Raw genomic sequence first — 18,859 nt, 5'->3', positions numbered from 1 at the left:
CTTTCCAGGATCCTATGGATAAAAAATTAGAAGGTTTGCTAAAAAAGATGTTTGTTCAGCAAGGTTACCTTCTACAACCAATTGCATGCATTGTCCCTGTCACTACAGCCGCGTGTTTCTGGTTCGATGAGCTAGAAAAGGCGATTATTAGTAATTTTTCTTCTTATGAGGAGATTATGGACAGAATTCGTGCTCTTAAATTGGCTAATTCTTTCACCCTAGACGCCACCTTGCAATTGGCTAGGTTAGCGGCGAAAAATTCTGGGTTTGCTATTGTGGCGCGCAGAGTGCTTTGGATTAAAATCTTGGTCAGCGGATGCGTCTTCCAAGAACAAATTGCTTGACATTCCTTTCAAGGGGAAAACACTGTTTGGCCCTGACTTGAAAGAGATTATCTCTGATATCACTGGGGGCAAGGGCCACGCCCTTCCTCAGGATAGGTCTTTCAAGGCCAAAAATAAACCTAATTTTCGTCCCTTTCGCAGAAACGGACCAGCCCCAAGTGCTACGTCCTCTAAGCAGGAGGGTAATACTTCTCAAGCCAATCCAGCCTGGAGACCTATGCAAGGCTGGAACAAAGGAAAGCAGGCCAAGAAACCTGCCACTGCTCCCAAGACAGCATGAGATGCGGGCCCCCGATCCGGGACCGGATTTGGTGGGGGGCAGACTCTCTCTCTTCACTCAGGCTTGGGCAAGAGATGTTCTGGATCCTTGGGCGCTAGAAATAGTCTCCCAAGGTTATCTTCTGGAAGTGATTCATCCTGTTCCATTAAGAGAACGAGGGATGGGGTTCTACTCCAATCTGTTCGTAGTTCCCAAAAAAGAGGGAACGTTCAGACCAATCTTAGATCTCAAGATCCTAAACAAGTTTCTCAAGGTTCCATCGTCCAAAATGGAAACCATTCGAACAATCCTTCCATCCAGGAAGGTCAATTCTTGACCACGGTGGATTTATAGGATGCGTATCTACATATTCCTGTCCACAAGGAACATCATCGGTTCCTAAGGTTCGCATTCCTGGACAAGCATTACCAGTTCGTGGCGCCTCCTTTCGGATTAGCCACTGCTCCAAGGATTTTCTCAAAGGTACTAGGGTCCCTTCTGGCGGTGCTAAGACCAAGGGGCATTGCTGTAGTACCTTACTTGGACGACATTCTGATTCAAGCGTCGTCCCTTCCTCAAGCAAAGGCTCACACGGACATAGTCCTGGCCTTTCTCAGATCTCACGGATGGAAAGTGAACGTGGAAAAGAGTTCTCTATCTCCGTCGACAAGAGTTCCCTTCTTGGGAACAATAATAGACTCCTTAGAAATGAGGATTTTTCTGACAGAGACCAGAAAAACAAAACTTCTAAACTCTTGTCGGATACTTCATTCCGTTCCTCTTCCTTCCATAGCGCAGTGCATGGAAGTGATAGGTTTGATGGTAGCGGCAATGGACATAGTTCCTTTTGCGCGCATTCATCTAAGACCATTACAACTGTGTATGCTCAGTCAGTGGAATGGGGACTATACAGACTTGTCTCCGAAGATACAAGTAAATCAGAGGACCAGAGACTCACTCCGTTGGTGGCTGTCCCTGGACAACCTGTCACAAGGGGTGACCTCCCGCAGACCAGAGTGGGTCATTGTCACGACCGACGCCAGTCTGATGGGCTGGGGCGCGGTCTAGGGATCCCTGAAAGCTCAGGGTCTTTGGTCTCGGGAAGAATCTCTTCTACCGATAAATATTCTGGAACTGAGAGCGATATTCAATGCTCTCAAGGCTTGGCCTCAGCTAGCGAGGGCCAAGTTCATACGGTTTCAATCAGACAACATGACGACTGTTGCGTACATCAACCATCAGGGGGGAACAAGGAGTTCCCTGGCGATGGAAGAAGTGACCAGAATCATTCAATGGGCGGAGACTCGCTCCTGCCACCTGTCTGCAATCCACATCCCAGGAGTGGAAAATTGGGAAGCGGATTTTCTGAGTCGTCAGACATTGCATCCGGGGGAGTGGGAACTCCATCCGGAAATCTTTGCCCAAATCACTCAACTGTGGGGCATTCCAGACATGGATCTGATGGCCTCTCGTCAGAACTTCAAGGTTCCTTGCTACGGGTCCAGATCCAGGGATCCCAAGGCGACTCTAGTAGATGCACTAGTAGCACCTTGGACCTTCAAACTAGCCTATGTATTCCCGCCGTTTCCTCTCATCCCCAGGCTGGTAGCCAGGATCAATCAGGAGAGGGCGTCGGTGATCTTGATAGCTCCTGCGTGGCCACGCAGGACTTGGTATGCAGATCTGGTGAATATGTCATCGGCTCCACCATGGAAGCTACCTTTGAGACGAGACCTTCTTGTTCAAGGTCCGTTCGAACATCCGAATCTGGTCCCACTCCAGCTGACTGCTTGGAGATTGAACGCTTGATCTTATCAAAGCGAGGGTTCTCAGATTCTGTTATTGATACTCTTGTTCAGGCCAGAAAGCCTGTAACTAGAAAAATTTACCACAAAATTTGGAAAAAATATATCTGTTGGTGTGACTCTAAAGGATTCCCTTGGGACAAGGTTAAGATTCCTAAGAGTCTATCCTTCCTTCGAGAAGGATTGGAAAAAGGATTATCTGCAAGTTCCTTGATGGGACAGATTTCTGCCTTGTCTGTGTTACTTCACAAAAAGCTGGCAGCTGTGCCAGATGTTCAAGCCTTTGTTCAGGCTCTGGTTAGAATCAAGCCTGTTTACAAACCTTTGACTCCTCCTTGGAGTCTCAACTTAGTTCTTTCAGTTCTTCAGGGGGTTCCGTTTGAACCCTTACATTCCGTTGATATTAAGTTATTATCTTGGAAAGTTTTGTTTTTGGTTGCAATTTCTTCAGCTAGAAGAGTTTCAGAATTATCTGCTCTGCAGTGTTCTCCTCCTTATCTGGTGTTCCATGCAGATAAGGTGGTTTTACGTACTAACCTGGTTTTCTTCCAAAAGTTGTTTCTAACAAAAACATTAACCAGGAGATAGTCGTGCCTTCTCTGTGTCCGAAACCAGTTTCGAAGAAGGAACGTTTGTTGCACAATTTGGATGTTGTTTGCGCTCTAAAATTCTATTTAGATGCTACAAAGGATTTTAGACAAACATCTTCCTTGTTTGTTGTTTATTCTGGTAAAAGGAGAGGTCAAAAAGCAACTTCTACCTCTCTCTCTTTTTGGATTAAAAGCATCATCAGATTGGCTTACGAGACTGCCGGACGGCAGCCTCCTGAAAGGATCACAGCTCCTTCCACTAGGGCTGTGGCTTCCACATGGGCCTTCAAGAACGAGGCTTCTGTTGATCAGATATGTAGGGCAGCGACTTGGTCTTCACTGCACACTTTTACCAAATTTTACAAGTTTGATACTTTTGCTTCTTCTGAGGCTATTTTTGGGAGAAAGGTTTTGCAAGCCGTGGTGCCTTCCATTTAGGTGACCTGATTTGCTCCCTCCCTTCATCCGTGTCCTAAAGCTTTGGTATTGGTTCCCACAAGTAAGGATGACGCCGTGGACCGGACACACCTATGTTGGAGAAAACAGAATTTATGTTTACCTGATAAATTACTTTCTCCAACGGTGTGTCGGGCCCACGGCCCGCCCTGGTTTTTTAATCAGGTCTGATAATTTATTTTCTTTAACTACAGTCACCACGGTATCATATGGTTTCTCCTATGCAAATATTCCTCCTTAACGTCGGTCGAATGACTGGGGTAGGCGGAGCCTAGGAGGGATCATGTGACCAGCTTTGCTGGGCTCTTTGCCATTTCCTGTTGGGGAAGAGAATATCCCACAAGTAAGGATGACGCCGTGGACCGGACACACCGTTGGAGAAAGTAATTTATCAGGTAAACATAAATTCTGTTATTGGTGTGAATCCAAAGGTTACTCTTGGAGTAAGGTTAGGATTCCTAGGATATTGTCTTTTCTACAAGAAGGTTTAGAAAAGGGTTTACCTGCTAGTTCTTTAAAGGGACAGATCTCAGCTCTGTCCATTCTGTTACACAAACGTCTGTCAGAAGTTCCTGACGTCCAGGCTTTTTGTCAGGCTTTGGCCAGGATTAAGCCTGTGTTTAAAACTGTTGCTCCACCATGGAGTTTAAACCTTGTTCTTAATGTTTTTCAGGGCGTTCCGTTTGAACCCCTTCATTCCATTGATATAAAGTTGTTATCTTGGAAAGTTCTATTTTTAATGGCTATTTCCTCGGCTCGAAGAGTCTCTGAATTATCAGCCTTACATTGTGATTCTCCTTATTTGATTTTTCATTCGGATAAGGTAGTTCTGCGTACTAAACCTGGGTTCTTACCTAAGGTAGTCACTAACAGGAATATCAATCAAGAGATTGTTGTTCCTTCTTTGTGCCCAAACCCTTCTTCGAAGAAGGAACGTTTACTGCACAACCTGGACGTAGTCCGTGCTCTAAAATTTTACTTACAGGCAACTAAGGAATTTCGACAAACGTCTTCTCTGTTTGTCGTTTACTCTGGTCAGAGGAGAGGTCAAAAGGCTTCTGCTACCTCTCTTTCTTTTTGGCTTCGTAGCATAATTCGTTTAGCTTATGAGACTGCTGGGCAGCAGCCTCCTGAAAGAATTACAGCTCATTCTACTAGAGCTGTGGCTTCCACTTGGGCCTTCAAGAATGAGGCCTCTGTTGAGCAGATTTGCAAGGCTGCAACTTGGTCTTCGCTTCATACTTTTTCCAAATTTTACAAATTTGACACTTTTGCTTCCTCGGAGGCTATTTTTGGGAGAAAGGTTCTTCAGGCAGTGGTTCCTTCTGTATAAAGAGCCTGCCTATCCCTCCCGTCATCCGTGTACTTTTGCTTTGGTATTGGTATCCCAGAAGTAATGATGACCCGTGGACTGATCACACTTAACAGAAGAAAACATAATTTATGCTTACCTGATAAATTCCTTTCTTCTGTAGTGTGATCAGTCCACGGCCCGCCCTGTTTTTAAGGCAGGTAAATATTTTTTAAGTTATACTCCAGTCACCACTACACCCTTGGCTTCTCCTTTCTCGTTGGTCCTTGGTCGAATGACTGGGGGTGACGTAGAGGGGAGGAGCTATATGCAGCTCTGCTGGGTGAATCCTCTTGCACTTCCTGTTGGGGAGGAGTAATATCCCAGAAGTAATGATGACCCGTGGACTGATCACACTACAGAAGAAAGGAATTTATCAGGTAAGCATAAATTCTGTTTTTCAGGCCTTGAATAATGCAAAGAAAACATGTTCATATTAGTTTTTAAACACAATACTAATGTTTTACCTTGGCAAGAGTTCAGAAATCAATATTTGTTGGAATAACCTGATTTTCAGTCACAGCTCATGTCTTGGCATGTTCTCCACCAGTCTTTCACATTGCTGTTGGGTGACTGTCACTCCTGGCGCAAAAATTCAAGCAGCTGGCCTTTGGCTTGTGACCGTCCATCTTCCTCTTGATCACATTCCAGAGGTTTTTAGTGGGGTCGAGGTCTGGAGATTGGGCTTGCCATGAACAGGGTCTTGGTCTGGTGGTCCTCCATCCACACCTTGATTGATCTGGCTTTGTGGCATGTAGCATTGTCCTGCTGGGGAAAAAAATCAATCCTCAGAGTTAAGAAACCTTGTCAGAGCAGAAGCAAGTTTTTCTTCCAGGATAACTTTGTACGTGGCTTGATTCATGCGTCCTTTTACAAAGATAAATGTTTTTTAAAAATGAATATGAACTTTTTTTCTTCGCATTGTTCTCGGTCTAAAAACACTGCATATTTTCTGTTATTTTGACCAGTTGCCATTTTCTGCAAATACTCTAAATGACAATGTTTATTTGGAATTTAAGAGAAATGTCAGTTTATATAATAAAACAAAACGTTCATTTTACTCACATACCTATAAATAGGAAAACCAGGGAAACTGATAATTTTTCAGTGATCTCTCTTTTTTTTGGAAGGGGGGTTCTTTCCTTTTTAAACTGCAAATCTATTTGTGGTATCCACTTCCACGTTGATTTGTTTACTGTTTTCTTTGATGGTCACATTATTATTATTATTATTTATATTTTTTTTTTATTTTTTTTTTGTAGGATACATTCTATATTTATGCTTCACTTTGTGGAAGGATTGCCCCATAATGATCTAAATAGTTATTCATTTCAATTTGAAGAATACACATATAAAGTTAGTGCTGTGATTCAGTATCAAGCCAACCATTTTTCAACCTGGATTAAAAATGATGGTAAGATTTTTGAAATTGTTTTTATAAATTACTACATCTGTTTAAGGAGCAGTATTTAGCTTTTTAAATATCTTTAAATAAAAGATTACATTAAAGGGAAAGTCTACTTGAACATTTTAATCCCTTTATTACCCATTCCCCAACACTGTGATAGTAATACTTTATTACCTCTGATTATCTTGTATCTAAGACTCTGCAGTGCCCTCTTATCTCAGTGCTTTTGACAGCCATGCATTTTAAACAATCAGTACTTACCCTTAAATAACTCCACAGAATTGAGCACAATGTTATCTATATGGTACACATGAACTAGCACTGTCTAACTGAAAAATTTTCAAAAATACACTACACATGAACTAGCACTGTCTAACTGAAAAATTGTCAAAAATACACTAAGAGGCGGTTTTCATCCGTTTAGAAATCAGTTTGAGCCTATCTAGGTTTAGCTTGGAAAAAAGAATACCAAGAGAACAAAGAAAATTTGATGATAAAAGTAATTTGGAAAGTTGTTTAAAGGGACAGTCAACACCAGAATTTTTGTTGTTTTAAAAGATAGATAATACCTTAATTACCCATTCCCCAGTTTTGAATACCCAACACTGTTATAATTATACATGTTTTACCTCTGTAATTACCTTGCATCTAAGCCTCAGCAGACTGCCCCTTATTTCAGTTCTTTTGACAGACAAGCATTTTAGCCAATCAGAGCTGACTCCATAGTAAATTCACATGCATGAGCTCAATGTTATCTATATGAAACACATGAACTAATGCCCTATAGTGGTGAAAAACTATCAAAATGCATTTAGATTAGAGGCGGCCTTCAAGGTCTAAGAAATTTAGCATTTGAACGTCGTAGGTTTAGCTTTCAACTAAGAATACAAAGAGAACAAAGCAAAATTGGTGATAACAGTAAATCGGAACGTTGTTTAAAATGACATGCCTCTATCATGATTCAGATAGAGAATACATTTTTAAACAACTTTCCAATTTACTTCTATTTTCTAATTTGCTATATTTTCTTGATAGCCTTTGTTGAAAAGCATATCTAAATATGTTGGGGGCTGCTTATTGGTCGCTGCACATAGATGCCTTGTGTGATTTGCTCACCCATTTTGTATTGCTGTTCAAGAAAGGATATCTAAATAATGAAGCAAATTAGATAATAGAAGCAACTTGGAATTTTGTTTAAAATTGTATTCTCCATCTGAATCATGAAAGAAAAATATTGGGTTTCATTTCCCTTTAACTTAAGATAGAGCATGCAATTTTAAACCACTTTCCAATTTACTCCCGTTAACGAAATGTGCAGTCTTTTTTATTTCTACTTTTTGAGTTTCCAGCTCCTACAGAGCATGTGCAAGAATTCACAAGATATACATATATGCATTTCTGATTGGCTGATGGTTGTCACAAGATACAGGAGTGGTGGTAATGGACATAACTTTGAAATTTGTCAGAAACAAATCTACTACTCCATTTGAAGTTCAGGCTGTGTTTCTAATTATTTGTTATACCAGCTGCACAGTATAAAATATGAGCAAATGTTCCTTTAGGTTTATTTTTATTACTGGAATAGCTGGTTTTGTTCTCTCAAACCACAACCCAGGGAAATCTGTACACACACATGTTTTTTTATTATCTCTGTAAATCAAAACCCAATACTTAGAACAGTTGGAAATTAGCATTTTATTGCTTACCTCTTCTACCTCCTACTGGGAGTGTAATTTATTCTACTGGCTATGATTACACAGGTTTATGTCATACAGGTGGTGAGTCCATGATCCATTACTCCTAGGAATTATTCTTCCGTGCCAGTAGGAGGCAAAGATTCCCAAATCCCAAGAGCTCTAACACTCCTCACTCCTGACTGGTAAACTAGTCTAGTCTTTGCCTCTGTTGGAGGAAGGTGAAGAATGAAGATGTGTGTTATTCTTCAGTGAGAGGGTTCTCAGACTGAGTTGAGGCAGTTTGCCCTCAGAGTGCAGTGTGTGTTGGAGGGATGTATTTGGAGTATGGGTAGTGACATCTTTTTCACATGTTGGGAGTTGGTCACAAGCCCTCGACAAGTGTCGCAGGGATCTCTTCTTTGCAGTCTCCTGTTGGGTCGTCAATATACTCCTATTCCAGATCCTCTGCTGATCTATTTCAGCACTGGTTTGGCTTTCTGCTGGTTTATTCCAGGAGATGTCTATTGGTAAGCACCGTTTATTTAATTTGGGCATCCTATTAGCCAGATAGGTTCTTTTATTTTTTTTATTTTCTTTGTTATAATTTTTGGCATGTATAGCACACAGAGGCTGAGCCTACCTAGCTATGCTTTTCAACAGAGGATACTTAACTAATGAAGCAAATTACATAATAAAAGTAAATTGGAAAGTTGTTTAAAAGTATATGCTCTATCTCAATCATGAAAAAAAATATTAGCTTTCCTGTCCCTTTTAAAGTCCTGGTCTGCTGATATGGTTTCTAAATCCAGGCTTTTATTTCTCACTTTTCAGGGTAAGATGTTTGGATTCTATTATCTCTGTTACTAGACGTAAGGGAGCTTTTCTTTCTCAGGACAAGAAGTCCATAGGTAAATCAAAAGCTTTTAATAGTTTATTCATTTTGTCATAATGGTGATTAGAAATCTGATTCCTCCTCTCAGAAACTAAGGGCTAGATTTATTAAAGCCATTCTCCTATAATTCCGTCCAAAATAGCGCATACGAACTGATCGTCATATTCAGCAAAGCACTCTGCGCCTATAATTTGCGCAATTCTGAAAGAAACCTCTTCACGCTCCATTTGCATTCGCCTAGGTGCACGGGCGCGCTCCCGAGTGCAACAATATACATTTAATAATAGGGGTAATTTAACAGCCTGACCTACAAATACGCACAGTTTCTTATTTTTCATTGCTTGGCGCCGATGGGGAACTGAAATTTCGGCTTCAATTGCGTGTTGTATATTTTGCCATACAGACTGAGGCGAACACCATTATAATACATGTTTTTACATCTTGTGATACAGTACTTTCTTCTTTTAACTAATTTTTTTAAAGGCTCAGCACCAAGAAGAGACTGTTATTGCCAGAAAATTGCGCTTCCGCAGGCGCATATGGTACCAAGTGTTTTTATTTATATATATATATATTATATTTATATATATATATATATATATATATATATATATATATATATATTATATATATATATATATATATTATATATATATATATATATATATATTATATATATATATACATACATACATACATACATACATACATACATACATACATACATACATACATACATACATACATACATACATACATACATACAGGTAGCCCTCAGTTTACGCCGGGGTTAGGTTCCAGAAGGAATGGTTTTAAATCGAAACCGTTGTAAATTGAAACCCAGTTTATAATGTAAGTCAATGGGAAGTGAGGTAGATAGGTTCCAGGCCCCTCTCAAAATTGTCATAAGTAACACCCAATACATTATTTTAAAATCTTTGAAATGAAGACTTTAAATGCTAGACAGCATTATAAACCTAATAAAATAATCACACAACACAGAATATATAATTAAACTAAGTTAAATGAACAAAAACATTTGCTAAATAGCATAATAAACCTAATAAAATAATCGCACAACACAGGCTTCACTTGCATTTTTCTGCAAACAGTTCTTTCTATGCATTCCAATCTGGACTGAATTATAGACAGGAAGATCTTGTTCCTTTGAAATCTGCTCAATAGCTCAGGTCTGGTTAAACTGATAAATATCAGCTTGCTTGGCTTTGCTGCAACACAGACAGCTCCACCTACTGGCTATTTTAATAAATGCACTGCTTCTCAATGCTTTTCAATAGCAGTCACATGACTGGAAACAAAGGTTGTTATTCTGAAACGGTGTAAATTGAACCGTTGTAAAACGAGGGCCATCTGTGTGTATGTATATATATATATATATATATATATATATATATATATATATATATATATATATATATATATATATATATATATATATATTGATCTTGTGATCTTAAATTATCAACATATGGCAAAAACGGCACAGAAACATTATCTAATATAAATATAAGCTAAATAGTTACTTAAAAAACATTTTTATTTTTTTTCAAACATGGCGGGGTAAATATTTATAGGGATGTGCTGTGATAAATAGGGAGTAAATGCTTTTTGCGACAGGCAAAATTTATTATTACGCCCCAGCTCGCCTTCGCAAAGTTACGACTATTTTTTTTTATGAATTCAGGCGCACGTGCGCTTCTCCGGAGGCGAGCTGGGGCGCGCAATTAGACGAAGCCCATACAGAGTTCCCTAGCCTTTCATAAATCTAGCACCAAGTTCATCTGGCTCTGTCTGGAAGCCTAGTTCAAACTGGAATAAATTTAAGCAATCCAAAAAAATCTTCTCCTTCATCCAGGTCTGCGTAAAGTGCAGCCCCCTACCCAGAGGCTTTGGTAGGGTTGTGCTTTTTTCAGGAGGGTTGGTTTAAGTCTATTCAGGATCCCTGGGTTCTAAATATAGTCTCTCAGGGTTACCAGATTGGTTTCAGTAGAAGGCCTCCCAGAGGAAGGTTTATTCTGTCCAATGTTATAAAGAATCCGGTGAAGGCTCAGCTTTTTGTTAGTTTTTTTTTCTTCAGTCGGTTCTAGCTCTAGAATAAATGGGAGTGATTGGTGGGATTTTATTCAAATATCTTCATTGTGCTAAAGCAATGGACTTTCAGACCAGTTTTGGATCTTAAAGCTTTAAACAATTTTCTGAGTTCCTACTTTCAAAATGGAAGCTATTTGGACTATGCTGCCTTTTGTTTAGCAAGGTCAGTTTCTGGCCACAATAAATGTAAAGGATCCTTAACTTTGTTTCCAATTCACAGGTAACATCAGTTTCTAAGGTGTGCTGTACTAGACAAACATTTTCAGTTTGTGCTCTACAATTTTGTCTGTCTTACAGATCCCAGAATATTCTCAATAGTTCTGGGTACACTTTTGTCTCTAATCAGAACTCAGAGCATGGCAGTGTTTCCTTACATGTACAATATTTTGGGTCAAGCTCCATCTTTACATTTAGCAGAATGTCACAATAGCAGACTGTTTCTTTAACAGCATGGTTAGAATATTCAATTTCCAAAGAGGAGTTTGGTTCCTCGGACGAGAGTTGTTTTTCTGGAAGTTAAAGCACCAGTAAATACAGTTGATTTGCATAATCAACAAATGCATGATAAAAAGGTGGATCTATCTTTTAGATAGTTTGAATCCAACGGCATTTGCGACACAGCTCTCTCTCGTGGTTCTCTTCCTACCTGTCTAACCGTACCTTTAGTGTAGCCTTCTCTGGGGCATCGTCTGCCTAGTTACCACTTTATTTTGGGGTACCTTAATGCTCTGTCCCCTTCTCTTTTCAATCTATACGTCATCATTAGGTTCATTAATAAAGTCCCACGGGTTTCAATATCATTTGTATGCCGATGACACCCAAATCTACCTCTCTGCACCAGACCTATCTTCTTGCTAACCTCTCTCATATCTCATCCTGGATGTTCTCACTACCTTAAAGGACCAGTCAACCGTAGCAAAAAGCCAACCCAAAATAAGAGTACCAGTGCATAGTAAAGTTAAAATACAACGTATCTGATGCATGAGAACATCATAGTAAATGTAAACTTTTATGAAAACTTACACATAATTTCCAGTGTTTTCAATTATGGAGCAGCATAATGACCGCCCCTGCCCTGAGGAGAATGTGCCTCATTTAGTGGACAAGATTTATCGGCATATCAGAAGATCGCTAATTAGCATATAATTTTTCTTTTGTGCATGCGTGCGCATCAATTCCCCCCGCGATCACATCAGCCCCCTGTGAATGCTCCCTGCATCACTGCATAATGACCACAGGTGACAAACTCACTACACAAGCTTGGTGCCTGTCAGCCTCGTGCAGCCAAGACCCATTCTTTTCCAAGGCGCCCCAGCTGTTACACTGGGCAATTTGCGGCTCGTATTTAAATTGGTGTCTAGCTCTCCTCAGAGCTAAATCCCGCCCTTCTTTAGCTTTACCTCTTCTTATTGGCTGAAGGTACCGGTCTCTGCTTATCAGCGCATCTTCTCATTGGCTGCTCTTGCAATCTGTCAGTTTGCTTGGGGGTCTCTGGTGACTTTTGGTAGCTTCTACTGTGGCCGCCGTGAGTACGAATAAGTTGGCTTCACATTACTCCATCAATATAACTTGCTGCAGAGCGTGGCTGCCAGTTCGCTTTATAACTTTTTCACAGCTGCGACAATAGTGTCATGGGGGTTATCTAGAGATCTTTTATTGGTTTTATGCTGTTTACAAGGTTAATAGTAAATTATATAAAATAAAATAAACACGAATAATTCAAACATTCTTTTGAAGACTTTGGCTGTAGCCTGAACTAAAAGAAAGTAGTGATATAATTAATATAAAAATGTCCCTCTTAACAAATACGAGAAGCTAGGCTGTCATAATACTAATAATACTGTTACAGGGAAGACACACAGGCATCCTGCAATAAACACTGTTGTGTCGCACTAGAACTCCACATTACTTGCACAATAATAGCACGGAGGTGCTCTTCTGCTTATGTGGGCAGTGCACAATATTTTATGTGCACTGCTCCAAAGAAGCGCGGTCCCGTTGTGCCAGTGATGTCATGTGTGACGTCGCCACTTCCGGTTGCGCATGCGTAGAGGCAGAAAACTTCATATACTTATATGGGAAAAGCTAAAAAATAATTCAAACCGATTGTTTTTAAAGATTAAAAGATGCAACTTACACAGGTACAGCTCTACATACATATTTTTATATTTTGGACACATTCATTATGGTATCCTGGAGCGTTGACTGGTCCTTTTTTTAAGCTAAATCTCTCCAAAACTGAGCTCCTTATTTCTTCACCCCCCATTGCTCTATAACTGTCGACCACTCTATCATTGCCCCTACCCCGCATGCCCGATGTCTTGGGGTCATGCTTGACTCAGATCTTTCTTTCCATCTAAAAGGGAAGGAGAGTCCACAGCTTCATTCATTACTGTTTGCCTCCTCCTGGTGGCCAGGTTCTTAATTCCCAAAGACACCCCAGCCAAAGGCTTAAATACCTCCCCCACTTCCCTCATCCCCCAGTCATTCTTTGCCTTTCGTCACACCTCTGCTTCTTCCTTGTCTTTTTGGTTGAGGTGCTTGATTCGCTTGGCTTACGAGACAGTGGGACATAAGCCTCCGCAGATGATCACAGCTCATTCAACTAGAGCTGTGGCTTTGTCTTGGGCCTTCAAGAATGATGCCTGTGTGGAGCAAATTTGTAAGGCGGCTACCTGGTCCGCCTTACATACTTTTACAAAATTTTACAAATTTGACGTTTTTGCTTCTTCGGAAGCTGTTTTTGGGAGAGAGGTTTTGCAGGCTGTGGTGCCCTCAAATTAGGTTCCGCCTTTTACCCTCCCGGTTTCATTCAGTGTCCTGAATGAAGCTGTGGACTCTCCTCCCCTTTAGATGGAGAACATAAATTATTCTTACCTGATAATTTCATTTCCATTGAGGGGAGGAGAGTCCACAGCTCCCGCCTGTATCTCCGTGGAGCGGACCTAAATTTAATCTCTTCTGGCACCTTTTTATACCCTGATATTTCTCCTACTGTTCCTGGTTCCCTCGGCAGAATGACTGGGGGAGGTATTTAAGCCTTTGGCTGGGGTGTCTGTGCCTCCTCCTGGTGGTCAGATTCTTTGATTCCCAACAGTAATGAATGAAGCCGTGGACTCTCCTCCCCTCGATGGCAATTAAATTATCAGGTAAGCATAATTTGTTTTCACTCCTCACATTCAGTCCTTGGCTAAAAACTGCCTCTTCCACCTTAAAAACATCTCTAAAATAAGAACTTTCCTTACACAAGACACAACCAAAATTTGAATCCACTCTCTCTTATCCTTTCTGGCCTTGATTACTGCAACTCCATCCTCTCTGGTCTCCCTAGCTGCTGCCTTGCTCCTTTTACAATCCATAATGAATGCTTCTGCCAGGCTCATCTTCCTTACATGTCTCTTCATCTGCTGCACACCTCTGCCGATCCCTTCACTGGCTTCCTCTTCCCTCCAGGATTATACACAAAATTCTGACTTTGACATACAAGGCCCTCAACTGCACTGCTCGCCCTTATCTCATACCTTGTCTCCAGATACTCTTCCTCCCTTCCCCTTTGCTCTGCTCATAACCTCCTACTCTCCTCCTCTCGTTACATACTTGCATTCCCTTTTACAGGACTACTCCAGACTGGCTCCCACCTTGTGGAGCTCTCTGTCTCTCTTCACAATACTCTTCCCTAGTTTTGAAAGCTTCAAGCGCGCTCCCTAACGACTCTACTGTTCAGGGACACATGCAACCTACACTAACCTTTCCTAACTCCATTGCTATCCCCTTGAACCCCTTAGCATGTAAGCATATGAACCCAGCTGTTTGTAGGTCACCTTCATAAGAGTACACTACAACAGTGCAACTCTCAGCAGGCCCCTCAACCCATTTGATTCCTATAAATGTCATTTTGTATACCGCCTATGTTTATAGTGCTGCGGAATCTGTTGGCACTCTACAAATACCTGATAATAATAATTTGAATCTAAGAGGGCCTAATATAGACTTAGATTTACAAGACTGTCTTTCTCATATCTCATCTTGGATGTCCTCTCACTACCTTAAAGGGACAAAAAAAAAAAAAAAATTATTTCATGATTCAGATAGAGAATACAATTTTAAACAACTTTCTAATTAACTTCTATTATCTAATTTGTTTCGTTCTCTTGGTATTATTTGTTAAAGGAGCAGCAATGCACTACTGGTTTCTAACTGAACACACGGGTAAGCCAATGACGGTTGGCAACCACCAATCAGCAGCTAGAACCTAGTTTATTTGCTGCTCCTGAGCTTACCTAGATAAACCTTTCAGCAAAGGATAACAAGAGAAGAGAGCAAATTAAATAATAGAAGTAAATTGGAAAGTTGTTTAAAATTGCATTGTCTATCTGAAACATGAAAGAAAAATGTTGGGTTTTATGTCTCTCTCTAAGCTAAATCTCTCCAAAACTGAACTCCTTACTTTTCCCCCTTCTTCCAAAATCTCCACCCCCCAATTTTCTATAACTGTTGATAATTCCATCATTACCCCTACCCCGCATGCCCGATGTCTTGGAGTCAGGCTTGACTGACACCTTTCCTTCACTCCTCACATTCACTCCTTGGCTAAAGCCTGTCGCTTCCACCTTTAAAAACATCTCTAAAATTAGACATTTCCTTACACAAGACACAACTAAGATTTTTAATCCACTCTCTCTCATCCTTTTCCGTCTCGACGACTGCAACTCCCTCCTCTCTCTGGTCTACCTAGCTCCTTTACAATCCATAGTGAATGCCTCTGCCAGGCTTATCTTCCTTATACGTCGCTCTTCATCTGCTGCACCTCTGTGCCAATCCCTTCACTGGCTTCCTCTTGCCTCCAGGATTAAACACAAAATCCTCACGCTGACATTTTAAAGCCCTCAACTGCACTGCTCCCCACTACATTTCAGACCTTGTCCCTAGATACTCTCCCTTCCGTCACCTTCGCTCTGCTCACTATCTCCTACTCTCCTCCTCTCTTGTTACTTCCTCATATTCCCATTTACAGGACTTCTCCAGACTGGCCCCCATCCTAGGAAACTCTGTCTCGCTGCACAAGACTCTCCCCTAGTTTTAACAGCTTCAAGCGCTCCCTAAAGACTCTATTCAGGCATGCATACAACCAACACTAACCTTTCCTAACTCCATCGCTTTCCCCTTGAACCCCTTAGAATGTAAGCCTATGAGCCCAACTGTTTGTAGATTGCTTTCATAAGAGCCGACTACAAAAGTGCAACTCTCGGCAGGGCCCTCTACCCATTTGATCCCTTTAAATGTTATCCTCTATACTAAATGTTTATAGCGCTGCGGAATCTGTTGGCGCTCTACAAATACCTGTTGATGATAATAATAATACAAGCATTTATGAATTAGTGATGGTAAAAAAATTTCAATCAAAATCCTGTACAATTCTCATACTATGTAAGCTTCAGTCGCTATATTATTTTTAAAAATCTAATAGTTCATTATAGAGTTTTACACTTACTTTATAAAATTCACGATAATTTACACGCTCCACCCCCATCCAACTTCCTTATTCAGGAAGTGTGATCTTGATTTCTGTCCCACCCGCTGTTTAATTATGCATGATGACATGCTTAATATTACGTAATTAGCGCATGCTCTATTCAAATTGTCGGGCTAAAATGTAACAATGATTCACGCAATTAATTGTTATATATGTTATATCCAAAGCCGAGAATTTCTAAACTGACCTTCTGCGCAAGCGATATGCAGGATTTTACACTACTGGGAATAAAATGAATCGCCAAATAGATGATCCATAACGCAAGCATTGTGGGCATCAGTCTTCAATAATGGTGATGCGCATGCGTTCAACTATTGCTAATGTTAAGAATGACGTGATGAACACTTGCGCAGAAGAATGTTTTGTTTTTTTGTTTTCCATGAAACATGGCAAAATGCCAGATATTCGATTAGCTAAAGGAAAAACCGCCCACAAAAAAAAATGGTAATGTTGGGGCTGCCGGAGCAATAATTAGAATAGCATCAGTTAGAAAGGAAAACGTTAGATTGCATAACTGTTTTTATGAATTAAACTAATTTTTTATTTTAAATCTAATTTGATTGAGCAATCGCTCTGGTTTACCATCACTTTAAGGAATAACGCCACCTTTTTTTTTTTTTTCCCTTCTATTTAGTCTTTTGTATCAGGTTTCATATGTATATGAAGTATTTTCTTTATATAAAAAATAAAAAGATGTCTTAACTAAATGGATGTATTATTTATTTATTTCTTAAGACATGGTGAAAGAAAAGTCAAGTTTTTTGGGCCTACGGACACACCACCCTGAGATGCGCCCAATCTCGTCTGATCTCGGAAGCTAAGCAGGGTTGGGCCTGGTTAGTACTTGGATGGTAGACATCTGAGAATACCAGGTGTTGTAGTAGCAATCTAAGTTTTTTGTTTGTTTGGTTTTTTTTTTTCCTCCCAGGGGCAGATTTCACCTTTCTAGGGTATCTGCAGTCCAGGTATGAGAGGCCTTGAACTGGGTTCAGGTCATTCCATTATGGGAGTGATAGACTCTTTAGGTCTTGGAGGATTGCAGGGGTGCCCTCCTGGACATTATATGGTTCAGGCCTCATCCTTTCTTCGAGCAAGCTCTTTTTCAAGAGATCTTGTCTTTTCTATGTTCACATGGGAATGGGAATTTAGGGAAAAGTTCCCTTGTTCCAACTAAAAGGGTGAGGGATCTTAGAAATATTCTCATAGATAGAAAATCTAATAACGGAGGTCAGACAATCAAAGATTTCTTCCTCTTGCCTCTCTCTACAGTCTGCTGTTCGGCCAACAGCAAGCTATAGTGCTCCGGTAGATGGCTTAGCCATCTTGTAACCAAAGTTGGGAGTTGGAATCCAGCTGTAGCTGATTTTTCTCTTCACTTTCAGTGTCTACTGTATGGAGGTAATGGCTCTGAGGGTCCCAGGGACGTCATCCCCTTTTCTCGAGTCCATTTGAGTGCTCTGCAGTTATACATGCTCAGTCAATGGAGCGGTGACCATTTGGATCTCTTTCAGAGGATAGATCTGGTTCAGCTTAAAGAGATTCTTTTTAGTGGTGGCTTCTCAGGAGTATCTGTCTCAGGGTGCATGTTTCTGGAGACAATCCTGGGCAATTGTGACCACGGACACCAGCCTGCTGGGCTGGAGAGCAGTCTGGATCTCATTAAAGGCGCAAGAACTTTGTATTAAAGAGGAGTCTGCTCTCCACATCAACATCTCGGAGTGGAGAGCGATTTTCAATGCTCTGAGGGCTTGGCCTCAGTTGTCCTTGGCTGGTTTTTCAGGCTCCAGTCGGATACTATCACCTCAGTTGTTCGGGGTGGAACTGAGTTCCTTAGCCATGAAGGAGGTGGCTCAGCTTTGTTCAGTGGGCGGTAGCTCACAATGGCTGTCTATCTGCCAATCACCTGAGCAGACAGATTTTTCATCCCAGAGAGTGGATTCTCCATCCGGAGGTGTTCTCCAGGTTAACCCTCACATGGGGGGGGGGGGGGGGTGTGCTGGAGCTGTTTCTGATGGTGTCTCGGCAGAACACCAAGCTTTCAAGGTACAGTTCAAGGTCAAATGATCCCCAGGCTGCCCTGATAGTTGATCTGGCTGTTACTTGGGTTTTTAGTCTAGCATACCTGTTTCCTCTGTTTGCTCTCTTTCCATGTGTCATTGCTCGTTATCTTCAGGAGAGAGCATTGATTATTCTAGAGCTGCAACAACTAATCGGAATAATCGATAGTAATCGATTATGAAAATAGTTGTCAACGAATCTCATAATCGATTAGTTGGTTTGCAATTAGTTGGTCTGTGTACAGCACCAGGTGCTTTACTCCAGTGAGCTCCTGCACATGGTATTGAGTTTTATGGTTATGTCCTTAGCCTAAAGGACGTCTACAGACATTTTACTTTTCACTTTTTCAGGACACTATAAGTTTCTTTTTAAGTT

At 40.8% G+C, this 18,859-nt stretch overlaps 1 protein-coding gene and 1 pseudogene across 3 annotated transcripts in view; both read left to right on the top strand.

Annotated features, from left to right (window-relative positions):
- Nucleotides 1-18,859, top strand: part of USPL1 (ubiquitin specific peptidase like 1) — a 72,877-nt gene that overhangs the window by 45,568 nt on the left and 8,450 nt on the right. For all 3 annotated transcript variants that reach the window (XM_053708472.1, XM_053708473.1, XM_053708471.1), the window contains one exon: nt 6,068-6,219. In XM_053708472.1, coding sequence (XP_053564447.1) covers nt 6,068-6,219 — 152 coding nt within the window. The remainder of the gene's footprint in view (nt 1-6,067; nt 6,220-18,859) is intronic.
- Nucleotides 17,192-17,310, top strand: LOC128654862 (uncharacterized; annotated as a pseudogene).

Source organism: Bombina bombina, chromosome 3, assembly GCF_027579735.1.
Source record: "Bombina bombina isolate aBomBom1 chromosome 3, aBomBom1.pri, whole genome shotgun sequence".
NCBI lineage: Eukaryota > Metazoa > Chordata > Amphibia > Anura > Bombinatoridae > Bombina > Bombina bombina.
This window is presented reverse-complemented; position numbering and strand designations above follow the sequence as displayed.